The 17,928-nt window shown below is 39.6% G+C and overlaps 1 protein-coding gene across 5 annotated transcripts in view; it reads right to left on the bottom strand.

Annotated features, from left to right (window-relative positions):
- Nucleotides 1-17,905, bottom strand: part of CTPS2 (CTP synthase 2) — a 73,420-nt gene extending 55,515 nt beyond the window's left edge. Inside the window, exons 1-9 of one of the 5 annotated variants that reach the window (XM_083842433.1) lie at nt 17,857-17,895; nt 15,505-15,852; nt 14,969-15,174; nt 12,839-13,009; nt 12,456-12,556; nt 10,532-10,648; nt 9,050-9,133; nt 3,710-3,790; nt 121-272 (exon numbers count right to left, since the gene is read on the bottom strand). In XM_083842433.1, the coding sequence (XP_083698559.1) occupies nt 121-272; nt 3,710-3,790; nt 9,050-9,133; nt 10,532-10,648; nt 12,456-12,556; nt 12,839-13,009; nt 14,969-15,134 (872 nt within the window). In that variant the 5' untranslated portion in view covers nt 15,135-15,174; nt 15,505-15,852; nt 17,857-17,895. Of the gene's footprint in view, nt 1-120; nt 273-3,709; nt 3,791-9,049; nt 9,134-10,531; nt 10,649-12,455; nt 12,557-12,838; nt 13,010-14,968; nt 15,175-15,504; nt 15,853-17,567; nt 17,830-17,856 lie in introns of those variants that run through there. The other 4 variants (XM_083842436.1, XM_083842432.1, XM_083842434.1 and 1 more) reach the window with 4 other exon arrangements.
- Between the last annotated feature and the right edge of the window lie 23 nt (nt 17,906-17,928).

Here is a 17,928-nt window from a genome sequence, read left to right as displayed (position 1 = left end):
GGGTGTTGCAGTAGCAGGATGCTCCTGACCCAAACCCAATTTGGTCACTTCAGTGCAGCTAAAAACCTAACTTGAATTCAAACACTTCTACTTTTGAAAGAGCAGCAGGAGTTAAAATACCTGTCAGCCATTTTCCTCCATTTCATTAGAAGATCACTTGGTTGGTCATCAATAGGTAAATTTAACCTCTGTTTAAAATACTTAATGATGCCTTGCTCCTCCAACAGAATTGGTACTCGGTAAGTGGAAGAAACATCATGGATAAATATCACCTAATTAAAAAAAAAAAAAAAACACAATATAAAAGTCTTACCTAAATATTTCTTATGCTAAACATACATTCTATTTTGTATACTACATACATTTTGTATTCTACATACATCCTACTTTTTAAGTTCTTTTCCTTTGAATGAGCAGGGTAGTTGTTGTAGTGTAACGTAACCCCAACAGACAGCTAAGCACCACACAGCTGCTTGTTCACTCACCCCAGCAGGATGGGGAGAGAGAACTGGAACAGTAAAAGTGAGAAAACTCCTGGGCTGAAATGAAGACAGTTTAACAGGTAAAGCAAAAGCTACAAGCAAAGCAAAATAAGAATTAATTCACTACTTCCCATCAGCAGGCAGATGTTTAGCTACTTCCAGTTTCATCACACACAACTGTTATTTTGGAATAAAGATGCCAAAATTCTGAATGTCTGTCCTTCATTCCCCCAAGCTTTTATTAAAATCACAGAATCACAGAATGGTTTGGGCTGGAAGGAACATTAAAGATCATCCTGTTCCAACCCCCCTGCCCTGGGCAGGGACACCTCCCACCTGACCAGGTTGCCCAAAGCCCCATCCAACCTGGCCTTGAACACTTCCAGGGATGGGGCTCCTGTTCCAGCCTCACATAGCAAAGAATTTCTACCTTATATCTAATCTAAATCTACCCTGTTTTAGTTTAAAGCCATTATTCCTTGTCCTATCCCTAAACTCCCTGGCAGAGAGTCTCTCCCCAGCTTTCCTGTAGGCCCCCTTTAGGTACTAGAAGGTCACTATAAGGTCTGCCCTGAGCCTTCTCTTCTCCAGGCTGAACAACCCCAACCCCCTCAGCCTGTCTCCACAGAAGAGGTGCTTCAGCCCTCTGATCATCTTCGTGGAGCATGACATCATATGATAGGGAATATCCCTTCGATCAGTTTGGGTCATCTGTCCTGGCTGTGTCCCCTCCCAGCTTCTTGCGCACACCCAGCCTGCTCACTGGCAGCATCAGAAGTAGAAAAGACCTTGACTCTGTGCTAGCACTGCTCAGCAATAACTAAAACATCTGTGTGTTATCAGCACAATTTTCATAACAAATCCAAAACACAGCATTATATGAGCTATCATGAAGAAAATTAACTCTATCCCAACAACAACAACAACAAAAAAGTACAGCCAATATTTAAAGTTCCACTAAATCTAGTAGGAAAAAGTTAACCAAAAGATAAAAATTAATTTCACTTCTTCATTACACCATCATATAAATACAGCTTGCCAAGGCTACCAGCAAGTCAGTTGACACATCAGTTTTAATACAAACTTCTGTCCCACAAGCAGTCATGCTTGCTAACAAACCCTTTTTCTTCCTCTTTCACAAACTTGAGGAATATTAACTGGGAAAGAAAGAATATGAAACCTCACAAAACAGACCCAAGCACAATGTGATGAAGTTTCCTAAAAGAATTTTCTTAGTGAATTGGATTATGTAATTAAATGATGAGTATAGCCCATTCAAGGGCCATTTAATTAAGAATGTGTATTTATAAACAGTGTCCAAACTGCTTGTAGTTAAGTTCACTGCACTTGGCTTATGCAAGATGGTAGAGTTTGGAATCCTGAGTACAAGTGTACACAAGAAGTAAAGGATACTTGCTTAGTTAGTGATCCTTGACTTGCATTCACCACATAAGTATGTAAACATGCACGCTACTTCACACCTCTCTGTGTGCCCATTCAACAGCAAAAAGGTGTAATCACAGCCCTCCTACAGTGAGAGGAAGGCTTATCCAACTGGTCTTCCAAAACTGATAGCTATCAGCTACCATCTTAAGCATATAACATTAAAAAAGAGCCACTAGCTGCTGTAGATTAGTCTTGTTGACTGTTACAGCCCCAAAACAGGCCAAACACACTGGTTGTGTTTCAGCAGTATATCCTTTGAACTGAGGAGGGAAGAGTCACCTGATTAAAGCAAAATAAAAAATACACTTAGAGGAAGACTGTGGACAAAGTAGCATGTGGTTTTCATGGACTAGTTACAGCAATCCTGGAAAACATTTCCAGGCACATGAGAACAAGAAATCATCAGGAGTGGTCAGCATGGATTCTCCAAGAGGAAATCATACTTGATCAACTCAGTAAGCTTCTAAGATGAAACAATTGGCTTAGTAGATGAGGGAAGAACCATGGATGTTGTCTACTCTTCAGTAAGGTCCTTGACACCATCTCCCACAAGATCCTCAGATATGTTGTTGATGTATGGGATGGGTGAGCGGAGGGGTGGATTAGAAACTGGATGAATGGCTGAGCACAGAGGGTGGGGATCAGTGGTGCAAAGTCTAGTTGGAGGCCAGTAACTAGCAGCATACTTCAGGGGGGTCAATACTGGGTCCACTCCTGTTTAACACCCTCATTAACGAACTGGATGATGGGGAAGAGCATAGCCTCAGCAAGTTTGCAGATAACACAGAACTGGGAAGAATGGATGATATACCAGAGGGTTGAGCTGCTACCAGAGGGACCTGATACTGCCAGAGAAGTGCACACAATTTCTGTTTGATTCAATTTCCTGTTGCCTCTCTCGGGCTGGAGAGAAACCACAGAGGATTTTCCATGAAGATAGTTCAAGTGCTTTGCCTTCCACTAACAGTAAGGTGGCAGGCAGCAAGTGGGGTAAAGTAACGGCCATGCTATTCTGTATATCTTTATCTGAGATCTTACAACAAAAAGCTTTTTTTTACACAACTAATTTTTTACACAATTAATACATATGTGAAATACAGCATCACTGTTGGCATCTATTATCCCTTTAATATTATCCATTACTTTGAGGAATAACATGCTCTCACCTGGAAAAAAATTAAAGAGCATTTGATTTATCAAAATTAATATTTGAATATCAATCACCACAATTAAGGCCAAAATATGTGAATTACAAAAGGATATATATAACTACACTGTAGATGTTCTGAGCGTGTTAAAGGACATGAATAACCTATTACACATTATCCCAGTAAGAGCGTTCATGTGGCTGTGATGATCTATGGACGTAAGTAAAATCCCTAGATTTAGGGATGGCTTTGATCACTCATTATTATAACCACCTGAGATGATTTATGGACAATAACCAACCATAGCTTCAAACAATCTATGAAACTGCATGGTTTTCATGACAATGTATAGCAATTAACCATGCACTAAAAATTGATTCCTTTTATTAACTTTTTACAATCCATTCAGTAATTATACCAAATGTAACATGCATTTAAATTGTCAACAATTGTTCAACATACGAAACTAACATAAAAATTCCCAATATTTTTAAAGTGCTATAGCATACGTGACAACAAGAAAAAAATGGAAAATCAATTACATATTAATGAAATAGTCTGAAGTGGAAAACAGAAACGCACAGATATCTTTGTATGCTGTCCCACATATTTAATGATGAGTGAAGTACTGACCTGCTCAGGCTCCACGTGGCAGAACATTGAGATCTTTTCCTTCACTGCCATTTCTATAGGTTTTGCACTTCTGCAGACAATCTGTCATAATATTCGAAAAAAAAAATCATAAATCTTCACCAGAAAAAAACAATAGAAGATCCTCAATACTGTTCATGAAGAAGCTCACATCCTTTGGAAGCACAGTGCAAGCAAGCACACCTTTTTTTTCTGCCCTCCTTTGGAGTTCTATCAATATATCATAGCTCACATATATCTCCTAGCAAGGCAGAAGTAATCAGTCAACCTGCCCTTACTGACCCATTTGTATTAATCTTTCTTTCGCATCCTCTGTATGCTACTTCCTCATGTTCTCCTTCCTTTTAGCTACTATTGAAACATTCTTTAGGTAAAGTCATAAAGCTCTGTAAGTACGAATCAAAAGAAATATTTTGATCTTCTCAGGTAAGTTCAGAGCAATAATACTTAGCTTATATGCATGCTTTCTACCATTTCAATACTTCAGCACATTTTTTGTAATTCTTAATTTGTACATCATTGTAAAAAGAAGGCTGAAGAAGAGAAAATTCTCTCTTAACTTTGTGGACTTTTTCTGGTGCAATTATTTTGCTGATACATATAAAACTTGGGAATTTTAGAAAATACTGTCAATTTTTTTACCAACAAAGAAAACAAGTGTGTTTTTTGGTGTTTGTTGGAAGGGATTTTTTTTTTTGCAATATCTAATTTCAGGCAACTAACTAAATGCAAAACTGCTCCCTATATGTGCCTTTGGAAAACTTAGTCTCCTACCTCAAGTTATTTTGAATCTTGAAAGTTTAATAGAAAGTTGTACTGTTAAAAGATGAATTCACTATTTTCCCCATCTTTCTCGCAAACATAACTACTTAACACATTAAGCCCTTTTTTGTTCAGAAACTTGTAGCTAACCTTTGATTACCTTGCTAGAACACAGTTTAGCTACGCTGATATTGATGAACTCTAATCATCTTCTCCTACCCTTGCAAAAACTTCTAGAATCAGGAAAATCAATGCCAAGTATAAGGGAAAATTAGTGTGCGTTCTAATAATCAAAAAAGACTTATGTAACAATTTGTACATTCTCTTGAACTAAGCCCAACTTATACTTAAGAATTGGATACTATTTGAAAACATTATTCATAAACGTTGATAGTATGAACACATGATCAAATCCACTAGGAAATCTATCATCCTTCTCACTGAGACAGGTTTCAATTTAATAGAGTCACAGAAATCAAAAACATCAGAAGCAGCATGGAAATACAAAACTACGATAACAGTGGCCAAGAAGCAGCTCAAAGCAACATAATACAAATAAGACAATGAACAATTCAATTGAATAGGGCAGCAAAGACAAACATATAATCAGCTTTCAAAATGCAGCAACAGAGTCCATTAAATCTGCAGACACAGTGTATTCATTAAGCGCTTAGAACTCGCCGTGGAGAACAGAAAGGCTCCCGCTTACAGACAGCTGAGACTGGCCCAAAATGCCACCTCAGGGACGCCTAGGACCAGACAGCAAGGCAGCAGCTGTCACAAACAGGTCAAGCCAAGCTTACATCAGGCAGCCTGGCTGCACAGCTTGTCAAGGAAGCCCACCCGACTGCTGTTCTAGGAACTTCCCCAGGTGTTGTCTTGGCCTTGCACCAAGAAAAAGAGCAACCATTTACAGATTTTCTTGAAGCAGTGCCTTAGCAACTTACTGACATGGCCAAGAGGTGTTGCTCACACTGTAACTCCTCTATGCTTTGGTGCTCACCATCAGCAGTAAAAAAAAAAAAAAAAAAAAAAAAAAAATGTACAGTGCCCCAGAACTGTCCCAGGCAAGAACTCAAAATGTGAGAGTGACTAGATGAGTCTGCTTTCCTTTTCCACATATATACACATTTAACAAGCTTTAACAATTAATTTGGGAGGGAGCTGGACACTGGCAGATATCTTAAAGGCCTCCAAAAATCACATTCAACTTTCCATATGTAATTAGTACCACAAAAGGGATTTTGAACTTTAGGCCCTGAAGCTTGGAATATAGAGCAGCACTGCACAAATAAAACCCTTTCCTTCCTCAACCTATTACAGTTAACAGGTTACAACAGTTTGAAGCTACCAAAACACATCCTTCATACACCTTATTTATAAAACCATTGGATTTGTAGTTTAAAACATGCACGTTGATAAACTTAAAATTCTAGGTCCTGTTACAACATAAAATCTGAAAATGTGGATAAGTAAATAAGTAAGTACATGCTCTCTCCTATCCAATTCAAATATAGATATTTGAAAACTGTGCCTATAGTACAAACATCAGTACAGTTGATAATGTACAGATTATCAATGGCTTTGTGAATTGCTGATCACTTGACAAGTATCTACATATCTTCATGATGAGAACAGGTTACCTCTTCTCATTATATAAATATTCACCATTTATCCACTAACAGTAAAAATGCTGGTTAGTGCTTGTAGAAATTTTCAGGGAAAAAAAAGGGTTTGTGCAACCTAATAGGAAAACATTATCGATGTTATCAATGCAAAGTTACCCTGCATCAGAAGTTAATACCAGATATTGATACAGAATTGTTTTTGTTTTGTAATTAGAAAATTCAAAGTGCAAAAAAGCGCTTTTATTTCAAGTAAAAATTGAGGCTGGTGTGTGGCAGATTCTTTGTTCTCATTCACAGTATTGTGTTAGCAGGTGAATTAGTATTTGGGCCAGGGCTTAAAGCCGGTCTGCTCTGAACCAAGATTGCCCACACTGTTTAATCATTAGCTTGCTCATTTACTCTGCTTTGGATGATTTATCCAGCTTCTCCCAAGAAAACTTTGCTCTACAGGGGGCCAACCCTAATGAAATCTTAGTTATGCTTTTAAGCGGTTTTGTGAAAAAGGCTCTAAAGACCTTTAATATTTTTAACACACCTCACATTTTTTCACTTGATGTGGCAAATTGTGCCATAAAAGCATTTTTTAAAATGGAATCTATTCCCACCGAATTTCTGTCACTAATTCAAGTAGTTGTACTCTTCCCTGGAAAGTGGCAACAAGATGAGGCCCTTAGAACATCCAGAAACTAGAAAAGCACATAAGCCAAAAAGTCACCTCTTGCAAAAGTTCAAGGAGGAAAAAAAAATCAGAAAGAAGCACAACACAGAGTTTAGTTGTGCAACTATTCTTTTAAGAATCATTCCTCCTTTGTGAGGATATAAATATTATACAGAACCAGTGACTATTCTCTCTTTCATTTCTGAGAAGAGTTAGGTAGGAAGCTTTTTCTACCAATAGACTTTATGGCAATGGAAAGGGCTCAATGACTTCCAGAATTAAATATGGAAAATATTCTTTGACTTAACAAGCAACCTCACATGAAAGAGCAAAATTATTCTTTTTCTTTCTTGAAGAACTAGAAACGCAGTTCAGCTGCATTACCTGCAGCTCAGGAAAACACGAAGCATAAGTTTGAACTGTGGTTGTATTGGCATTTGAAGCTGTGCTGCCCTGGCTTCGCTGCTAGCAGAAACACTTGAGCAAGCAGATTAACATCGCTCAGTGGCATACAGGTATCACAACAGGGAGCTGTAATTAACTTATGTCTCCTCTCTGCTCCCTACGAAAAGTGCCAGTGAAGCAACAAATGCATCCAGGAAATAAGTACATACTCATTTCTAGGCACCAGGGAGAGAGAATGGAAGTTGAGCGTTTGTCATCATCTGCCAATTCACATGACATGAAACTTGTTTCCTTTGAGTTCACTGCACCACGTGGTGCAAGTCCAACAAAAGAAAGAAACTGAGGAACCTTACTTTGAGAATTCACCCATGTGTTTCATATTTCCTTTTTAAAGGTTTTCACAGGTAGGATTGCTTCTTCTTAATCATGCATAAAGAGAAACTAGAGAAAGAATGTTAGAAGCCAGAAGCATTCTACCTCTTCTAGGTCTTCCCACAAAGTGAACTGAGACATCTGAACTTTAGATTATTTTTAAGCAATGCAGAATGATTTTTCTGCAGAGATCCTATTAGAAGAACATAGGTAGAGGCCCAAGATTTTGCTAAGAGTTATCTGGATTATGTTAACTTAGAGTAAATAGGAGTAGTTGTAGTGGGTTTACGTGGCAAGATTTTGGTAGCAGGGGCCCATAGGGGTGGCTTCTGTGAGAAGAATCTAGAAGCTGCCCCATGTTAGGTAAGGGCCCTGCTGCTGACCAGAGCTGAGCCAATAAGCGATGTTGTTTGTGCCTCTGTGAGAGCATATTTAAGACAGGGAAAAAAAACGCTCCACCACACAGCACCTGGGAGAGTGAGAGGAGTGAGGAACAGCCTTGCAGGCGCCAAGGTCAGTGAAGAAGGAGGGGGAGAGGTGCTCCAGGCGCCGGAGCAGAAGTCCCCTGCGGCCTGTGGTGAGGACCATGGTGAGGCAGGCTGTCCCCCTGCAGCCCATGGAGTACCACGGTGGAGCAGGGTTCCACGCTGCAGCCCGTGGAGGAGACCACGGTGGAGCAGGTGGACCTGCACTGACGGAGGCTGCGGCCTGTGGAAGACCCCTGCTGGAGCAGATTCCGGGCCGGACCTGTAGCCCGTGGAGAGGAGACCACGCAGAAGCAGGTGACCTGGCAGGAGCTGCTGCCCGTGGGGGATCCAGGTTGGAGCAGTTTGCTCCTGAGGGTTGGACCCCGTGGTACGGACGCATATCTGGAGCAGTTCTTGACGAGCTGCTGCCTGTGGGCAGCCCACGCCGGATCAGTTCAGCAAGGACTGCATCCTGTGGGAGCGACCCCACAGCACAGGGGACGAGAGTGACCGAGAAGGAGCGGCAGCGAAGAAGTGCTATAGACTAACCATAACCCCCATTCCCCTGCGCTGCTTCGGGGGAGGAGGTGGAAGAGAGTGCAGGTGGGGGAAGGCGTTTTTGGTTTCTTTCCTTTGTCTCTCACTTCTCTAGCTTATTAGTAATAGGTAATAAATCTTACTATCTCCCTATGCTGAGTCTGTTTTGCCCGTCACGATAATTACTGTGTGATCTCCCTGTCCTTATCTCAACCCTTGAGCCCTTTTCATCGTATTTTCTCCCTGTTCCTCTTTGAGGACGGGGAGTGAGAGAGCGGTTGTGGTGAAGCTCGGCTGCCCACTCGAGTAAAACCACCACAGTAGTTTAACTTCCTGTGTCTTCAGTCAAGTAGTACAGCACATACGTTGCATTTCTTCTAAAATTCTTGTCTCTTGTGGGAGGCTAAGGCTCATTCTTTGATCACTGGTTATGCATGGATACTTCTAGATGACCTGTAAACAAAACTCTGCATTTATTGACTAATGAACTCACCAAATCTGGAGACAAGCCTAGACCCCTCAGTGCTCGAACACTGTTCTGTGTTGGTTTTGTCTTCTGTTCACCGGTGGCATTAGGCTAGAAAAACATATTTTTAAAGTTCAAATAGGAAATTTATTAAACAAAATACATTAACAGAGAAGTTGTAAGTTAAAAGTGAAAAGTCATTGCAAGTAATAATACTTGCAGGAAGTAAGCATATCGAAACAGAGCCACAAAAGAAATGTCACTACAATTACTACAAACATTAAAAATTCTGTGAAGAAGCACATGGCCCTAATTTAGGTCAAGTTTATTTTGTTATTTGTCTTTCAAAGTAAAAGTTCCCATATAATTGACTCAGGTAAGCGAAATATTTCATAATTTGGACTTTGCTAATAAATGCAAAGTGTCCAACAGCACAAAGCCTTCAGTACTCAGAAATAATCAGATGTACTAAATAATTCACAAAATCAAACCCACTGAATATTAGATGCAGTGGTAAATATTCTCTTTTTATCTACACAAAGTGTGATCATACCATCATTATCAACATTTCATTAACGAAATCTCCCCAGTGAATACTTACCTCTTAAAATAAAATCTACTCGCGAATTAAAAATAAAAAAAATGCTTTCAGCCTTGTACAGTAAGTTGTAGTGGTCCTGACTGGAATACCACTGTACATCAGGGAGTTAGTGATCCACGTAAAAGTTACCCTGAGTAGACCCAGACCTCTGTTATGCTGAGCTACGCTGCACATCCAGCCGGCCTCCAGGCACTGTTGTTCTGCACCAATCCCTTGGCTGTAGGATAAATAGTCATGGAATAACCTCAACTAGCTCACTGTACCAGAAGAGCACGCAAGCAGCTCACACTTGGTACCGAAACTTACATCACCTATCTGACCTTGTCTTTATCTAGCAATGCAGCAACAAGTTCTCATGAGAACATCGTTTGTGCTTGACAGCAGAAATGATAGAGTCATTTCCTTGTAAGAAAGTCACGTAATAAATTCAAATGACCAAAAGGGAAGAATCTCGTCTATGGATGGAGTCAGCCCAGCATGCTGCATGTAGTTCAATGCAACACCACCTGGGCTTCCTTCCACCTAAAGGGAGGTATGATAATCTATATTATCCATTCCTTACAGTGTTACCTCAAACAGAATTTTAAATAATATCTTACAGAGGCGGAGTACCTTTCTTACTGGGATGATAACATACCAGCACCTCCCAGCGCAAAACAGAAGCATATTTAGCCTTCTAGATAAATTAGTATTTATTAACCTTTTTTTTGGATAACTTACAACATTAAAACACATTCTCACATCAATAAAGTAATTAACAAGGCTTTTATTTACCCAAATGAGATTGGCTTTCATCTCAATTTCTAAACGCCTCCAACATCCCTTCTTAATTAGAGAAGTAAACAAATATAAAGCTCAATACAGAATAAAAGTTGCCAACAATTAAAATGTTTATTAAAATAACTTACCTGTGGTACTAGACTGACATGGATGTTACAGAAGTTCTCCCTTTTTGCTTTGAACTGAAACTGTCTAAATGCTTCAACAAATGGCATTCCTTCAATGTCTCCAATAGTTCCACCCAGCTGAAAAAGATAGGTTGAATCTGTCAGTGGCAGAAAGTAAAAAATATATATATATTTTAAAGAGTCTACCTTTTACAGATTCAACAAGTTATCTGAATTTTTTATCTAGTAAATCCAAAAATTTGCAGGCATACTCTACAAAGAGCCCTCACCTATTCCACTTATTGTTTCTTGTGGAAAACATAACAATTTTCCTGTTTCTTTATACTGACTTTACACCAAACACATCAGATTCCCATAGGAAGACGTATGGTGCTATGGAATAAGCACCATACTTTTACTAACTTCTAAGTGGTGAACAAAAGTTAATGAATAGTTAGACTGATGTGACTATTTTTGTATAGAGATATTCAGGTATTATACTTTTTCCTGACAGACAGATTAATCAGCAGTCAGGACCAACAAGATACAGACATCTAGCAGTATTATCATGGCTTTTGAACATTGATAAATGATATATATAAACAATGCAAATAATACATTATAAACATTTAAATATGTTACCAACCCAAAGTCCAAGACTAAGTCCATGACAAACCTGACTTAAAGACGTGAATTCGATGTTTTTCAAAGACATAAAGAGCTGTAGTAAACTAAACACTGAATAAAGCAGTCTAGCATGGAAGTCTTGTGAAGCAAGAGTGTTTCAGAATGATCCTTTTGTGCCACCATGTGGCTTTTGACAGAGTTGCGCATTTGTGTTCACAGTACCAGAAAAACTTCTGACAACCACACTCCTTCAGAGTTTTGCAATGGAAAAAGAATTCTCTAGGACTGTAAGAGTAAAGGTAGATATTTTTATGAGGCTAGAGGTATAACAAAAAAAAAACTTAACATGGAGGAAACAAAATTATGTTTGAAGTTAAAGGACTGACAAGCTCATCTCTTATTAATGTTCTTGAGCAACTTCTACATTTACTGCTTTTACATTTCCTTTAAATGAAACATTTGAGTCACTGTCCACATCACAAAAGAGACCTATAGTTATATTTATATTTTAACCAAGGTATACTTTTCTGTGTAAGAAATCCTGACCAACTTGATAGCCTGGGTCTTGAAATTTATCACCCTATTGATTACAGCAGTGCTTTCGGGCATGAAATCTATGACATGTTCTTCCCAGGTTTGATCTTCTTCTGTATTTTCCGCTCTAATAGTAATACCTAGCAGTTAATGACTGCACTTCTTCCAGTTGTCTCCAGGCACTACTAAGAATGGGTGAAAATCATTAGTTCAGTACTGCAGAACATCAGTGGGTTAAGTGATTAACAAAGTTACTTCCAGAGATCTTAAATATATAAACAGAAAGTGGGAAACTAACTCATACAATGTTTAAATATATCCCTGCAAATATTCCACAGGCAACAATGTGGAGCATTTGAAGTCATACAGAAAGCTAAAACGCTACAGGATCCCCGACTGGCCATGGGTGTTTCAGGTATCACACATTTTCTCAATGCTATTAACAGTATGCAGCTTCAGTCAAATGTCTGTAACCTGGAAGAAATACTTCACATTACAGTAATTGACTTTCTTAATTTTATAAATTAATAAATTCTTAAGCAACTCCATTTCAGCAGTATTCTGGAAGGGATTTAATCAAGTTAACAGAAACTGTATAGGGATAAGACCACGCCTATCATTCGCAGAACAAATCATAAAGAATACAAAATGTGTGCTTGTATTATAGCTCACCACAGAACTTCAGTCTGACCTTTTTTTTTTTTTTACAGTAAATAGCAAAGAGAAAGCAAGCTAGTTTTTTGCGTTTGCTGCGGATATAGATCCTAAAAGATTCTATACTTGCCTCAATTACACATATTTGTGGCTCTTTTCTGTCATCATCCACGGGAACTTTTGCCTGATTCATTACCCATTCTTGAACTGCATCAGTGATGTGTGGAACAACTACAAGACAAAGGAAAAGTACTAAGGCAAGCACATCTCAAATGTACATATGTACATGTTTTTGCATGCAAGGAGGGAAAAACAAGCAGGAAGTCGAAAGGGAACAACCTCTTTTTTTATACTCCTTATTTCCCTGAACCCAGAAGCCCAACATTATAGAAATATTCTCAGATCTCCTAGGAAGGAGAAAGGAATAAGCTGACACAGGAAGAAGCAGCTTGTTTTTCCCATTCTTTTATAAAGTCTGAATGGATTAGTATACCACAGAATGTAAAATCCTACCTTGAACAGTCTTTCCCAGGTAATCACCATGTCTTTCTTTATTGATAACATGCTGATATATCTTTCCGGTGGTGATATTGTTATCTTTATAGAGATTAATGTCCAAGAATCTTTCATAATTTCCTAAATCTAAGTCAACTTCTCCACCATCATTCAGTACAAAAACTTCACCTGAAAAAAAGGAAAACGTTAAAAATAACATAGAAAAGTTTAGGATGAAAAACATAACAGACAGAAAAGCAATAAAATAACCACAAGTTATTAAACACGTAGGTGTACCACAAACATATCTTCAAATTGAAGAAACATTTCTTTTAAAAGACACATTGCAATGACACACCAATAAAGTACATACTGCAAGCGGATCTGCGTTGTCATTCTGTCTTAATATTTGAGTCATTACTTTTACACTGAATGTCTATCCCTCAGTCACTAATAGTTTTGAAAATGAATGTAAGTTATATTGCCAAAATATTTAAGTGACTTAAAAATATTTAACCAGTATTTCAATAGCCTGCTACAATCCCCAATTGGAAGACAGTAATTTCCAGGAATCATAAATCAGTAATAAATAAAACATCAATTTACATGTGGCAGACAAAAACTGTGCTTTTATAAGCATGAATTATCACCCACTTTCCAAGTGTTTCAGTATAAATTCTTGTTGTATGGAACTATTCGAATGATTAAGGCTTGGACCAGGAGTGAAGTTATGATGTACATAAATGCTTATTCAAGTGTGATAACTATTTATTATTCAGTTGTTTCATCTCATATATTCAGTTCACTATGCTCGCAGCGAGGTTTACTTCTGACTCTGGAAAATCTAATGAAAATATTCTTCACGGTTCAGACTTCTCTTAAAGCAAAGAGTCTGCAAATAATTCTGAAGCTCATCAACCTCTGAAGGATCTAAAGTTGCTAGATGCTAGGGTAAAGCTGGAAAACTCTGCACATGAGAAAAGAAACAATTCCCCTGAAGGTAGGGAAATTCTGTAGACTACGGAAATATACATCCCAGCTAGATACCACAATCCAATGAGCAGTTTAACAAAAACAAAATAAAAACACCACAATGCATGCAACAGAGAGGAAGATTTATGCCTGGTCCCATGAAGCAATGAGTTCCTTCTCTTTACCATTAATTCACTATTAAAGTCAACAGAAGCAGAGTGGAACTGACATTTCTCAAAAGCGGGCCTTTGGGGAATAAAAACTGTATTAAAAAAAAAAAACTTTAAGTGGAAATCTCTAAATTATAATCCTTTGACTCAATCAGTTTTCCCCCAAAACGTTCACAAAAGAGGCTTGCCATTCTGGCTTGTGTGAACTGCTACTTACTACCCCACAAGTCTGTGTTTTTTTTTTTTTTAAGCAGTATGAAAATCCTTCTAAAACGGAGGAAAAACAAGTAGTGTGGGAATTAGATACCACATTTGCCCCCTTGTCCATTATGTGATCCACGGAAGGAATACACCCTCACAGTCTCAAGTCACTGCAGGTGTCTTACCACCAGAGGTAACATGCATGACAGATGAAGTAATGTTCAACATTATAAATGCCCGTCAGAGTGTCTTGCAGCTCATCAGCAATGTAGAGAGCCAACCAAACAAAGCATCTACTTTAAAATGACATGACAGCCAGCTCTCTAAGCTCCACTGATTGTTTTGACTGGATCTTCATTGTCACAAATTAGAGCTTAATCTAACTCTCATGAAGACATTCACACTAGGGACACTGACAGCTGACATCCCAGTAAGAGCATTCACAAGGAACTGTCCAGGAAAACAGTTTCAAATAAGTTTAGCAGTACCATTCCAACTTTTTATCAAGTTGAACTGAAGACAGCATAGACTGGATAAGGCCAACAGCTAGGATTTTTCCCAACAAAGCAGAATTTCATAGAAAGTAAGCAGCTACTCTTCAAAGTATCTTCACCAACCAGGCTTCACCTCTCTTTACTTAGGGCAGACAATGTCCTTAAGCATATGCAGTAGGGAACAAGCTTGCATTGCCAAATAGGTGATAAAATGACTAATAACTACCATAGTACTATTTTTCAAAGAAAATAAATAAGCATGATTATGAATACAAGATTTACACAAAAGGTAACAGCACAGTCTTCCGTACCATGTTCATACGGTGAAAATGTTCCAGCATCTATGTTTATGTACGGATCGATTTTGATTGCCGTGACACGCAGACCACATGATTTCAGTATGGTGCCAATGCTGCTTGCGATGATCCCTTTGCCAATGCCTGAGATGACACCACCAGTTACCAGGATGTACTTCATCGGAAAATCAGCACGAGAACACAGATCTCGAGGTGGAAATCTAAAATGACAAAGAGGTACATTTACTTAACGCAAATTCATGCCTTGGAAGAACACAGTAGGACCAATCCCTCCCAGCTTATATGCCCATATTTAAGCTATATGCCTAAGTCCTCTCCACAGTCAGTAGAAAAACAGAGGTACCATTTTGATGCACTGCCCTGTAGGGATGCCAAAGACAGGCATAGTTCATCTGACTTATTTCTCTACTATGACAGGAATAGTCAGCTATCTTTTAGAACCACAAGTTAGGCAAGAGGACAGGTTGAGAAAGCTGGGCCTGTTTAGCCTGGAAAAGAGAAGACTGAAGGGAGACTTCATCAATATGTACAAATATCTGAGAGGAGGGTGTCAAGAGGATGGAGCCGGTTTCTTTTCAGTTGTGCCCATTGACAGGACAAGCAGCAACGGACACAAGCTGAAGCACAGAAGGTTCCGGATCAATACGAGGGGGCATTTCTTTACTGTGAGGGTGACAGAGCAGTGGGACAGGTTGCCCAGAGAGGTTGCAGAGTCTCCTTCTTTGGAGATATCCAAAACCCGCCTGGATGCCATCCTGTACAACGTGCTCTAGGTGATCATGCTAGGCAGGAGGATTGGACTAGGTGATCTTCAGAGGTCCCTTCCAACCTCAGCCATTCTGTGATTTTGTGAAGATGAATCTCACCCTGGGTTCTTTCTAAATGAAAGAGATAAAAAATTTAATTTGTGTTGAGAAGTTAGCTCAAAGATTGTTCCTTGCTACATCAGCCAGAACAGTCACATTCTCTCTCCAGTTGATTTACCCTCCAAAAATTCTGATTGTAGCTAACCATACACATTAAAGTCAGAACACTATACCATCCGCTATGTTTTTCAGCAGATTTCCCCTCTCCAATTCACAGTGTACCAAGTGTATCACCAAAGGTCTTACAATATCCTACAGAACAATGGAACCTGAGAGCAAGAAAGAAAAACTGAACCCAAACATCCATATTTATACAATAGCAAATTATTAATCATGAGTCTAGAAGCCTTTCTTCACATGCCTACCCACCCTCCCTCTCCAAGTTACTAATGAGAAGGAAAAATAAAAAGAAATTTTTAAAGCTGGAGAACTTTACTCTCGAGGAGGACCTGCACGTAGGACAAGACTAGGCCAGACCACAGAAACATATGAATGCCTGCTTGGGAGCAAGATGAGTGTGGACGGTAACAGAGCCAGAACTATTACAAAAACACAAGGACTTTTGATAAAAAATTTAGAAAACTACAGTCCCAATTAAAAGTTCTTCATCATCCTTCTTGTTGTGATAATCTGCTATTCTCATCAAATGCTGCTGATGCTGTCCCTCCTATTCTCCTGCTTCTTCTGCCTTTCACACAAGCATAGATTTTACTACCATTTCTTCACCCCACCTGAAACAGACAGATGTTGAACGTGTCTCATCTGTAACTGCACTCATATTATATTCAGGCAGATGTAGGGGCTAATCCTTGGAATAATGCTTGAACATTTTGCCACAGAGCAAAAATTTTACGGTCAAGAATCATCTTTCCTTACCTACGTACCTAATTTGTTCAAAACATGCAACAGCACATGATCTAACAGTGCTTACAACAAACAAAAGCAGTACAGTTCTTTACGCACTGGTAGTAAGCAGCCGCTTGTGAATGAGTGTTGTAGCTCCTCCTATTAAGTTATTAAGTAACATAAATAAATATGGTCCACAGCTTCAGGAGGCAGAGTTCAAGGAGGTAACAATGTTATCAATGCTCTTACAACTAATAATAAGAAATAATAAAGCATTACTTCTGTGCCACTGTGGACAAAAGGGAGACTGTAGCCATCAAAAGCACTTAACTCAGGAGAAAGGGAACCTTGGAATTTACTCAAGACTGATATAGGCAGACACAAAGCAAACACTAGCGGGGGAATAGAAAGTTTCCTTACCTTCCCCGTCATTACCTGCAAACATGCCAATAACACAACTGCAGAGTAATATAAAGCAAATCGAGAAATAAAAAACATGCAAAATTCGTTTACTGAAACAAGCCAAACCAGACAGCAGTTACGACAAATTTTAAAGACCCACAGAGCACGAAAGTGCGCTCCACAGGAAAACAAACCCTAACCCGCATAATTAGGAAATAACTTTTCCCTGCTATTTAATTTTAATAGATAATTTTTTTTTTTTTTACGGTAGAGATCTTAAGGTTTGGAAACACTCTGTTTCAGACTCTTTGTGAATTAGCTAATGGAGTTGTCAACATTAACGTTTCATAACCATATAAGTCAGTTTCAAAGCTGTTTATAGAAAGAAAGAAAAAAAAGAGAGGGAAAAAGAGGGAGAAACTTCATCCACAGGTATAAACCCTGACTACGTGCCACTCGAAACTGACGAAGCCCGTCACCTTCCTGTCAGCACCGAACCGCGGAGCTCCCCGTGACGTGACGCCCCCGAGGGCAGCCCCCCCAAGCAGCGCGAGGAAGCCCAGCGCTGCCTCGCAGCAGACACAAAGAGCCCCAGGGCCGTGACTTGCAGGGCCCGGCCGGGGGCACGGGGACGGGCACGGGGACGGGACCACCCCAGAGCAGCGGCTCCCCCCAGCCCCCCTCAGCCGCGGCGGGGGGCGGCCGTTGGGGGGCGGCCGTTGGGGCCCCTCCCCCCGGGCAGGCGCAGCCTCGCGCCGCGGCCGTTACCTTCCGCGCGGCGTCCACGCGAGGCGCGCGCACGCGCACGTGAAATGGGGAGGGGGGGGAGGGGGGGGAGGG

The sequence above is a fragment of the Anser anser genome (genome assembly GCF_964211835.1).
Source record: "Anser anser genome assembly, chromosome: 1".
NCBI classification, from domain to species: domain Eukaryota; kingdom Metazoa; phylum Chordata; class Aves; order Anseriformes; family Anatidae; genus Anser; species Anser anser.
This window is presented reverse-complemented; position numbering and strand designations above follow the sequence as displayed.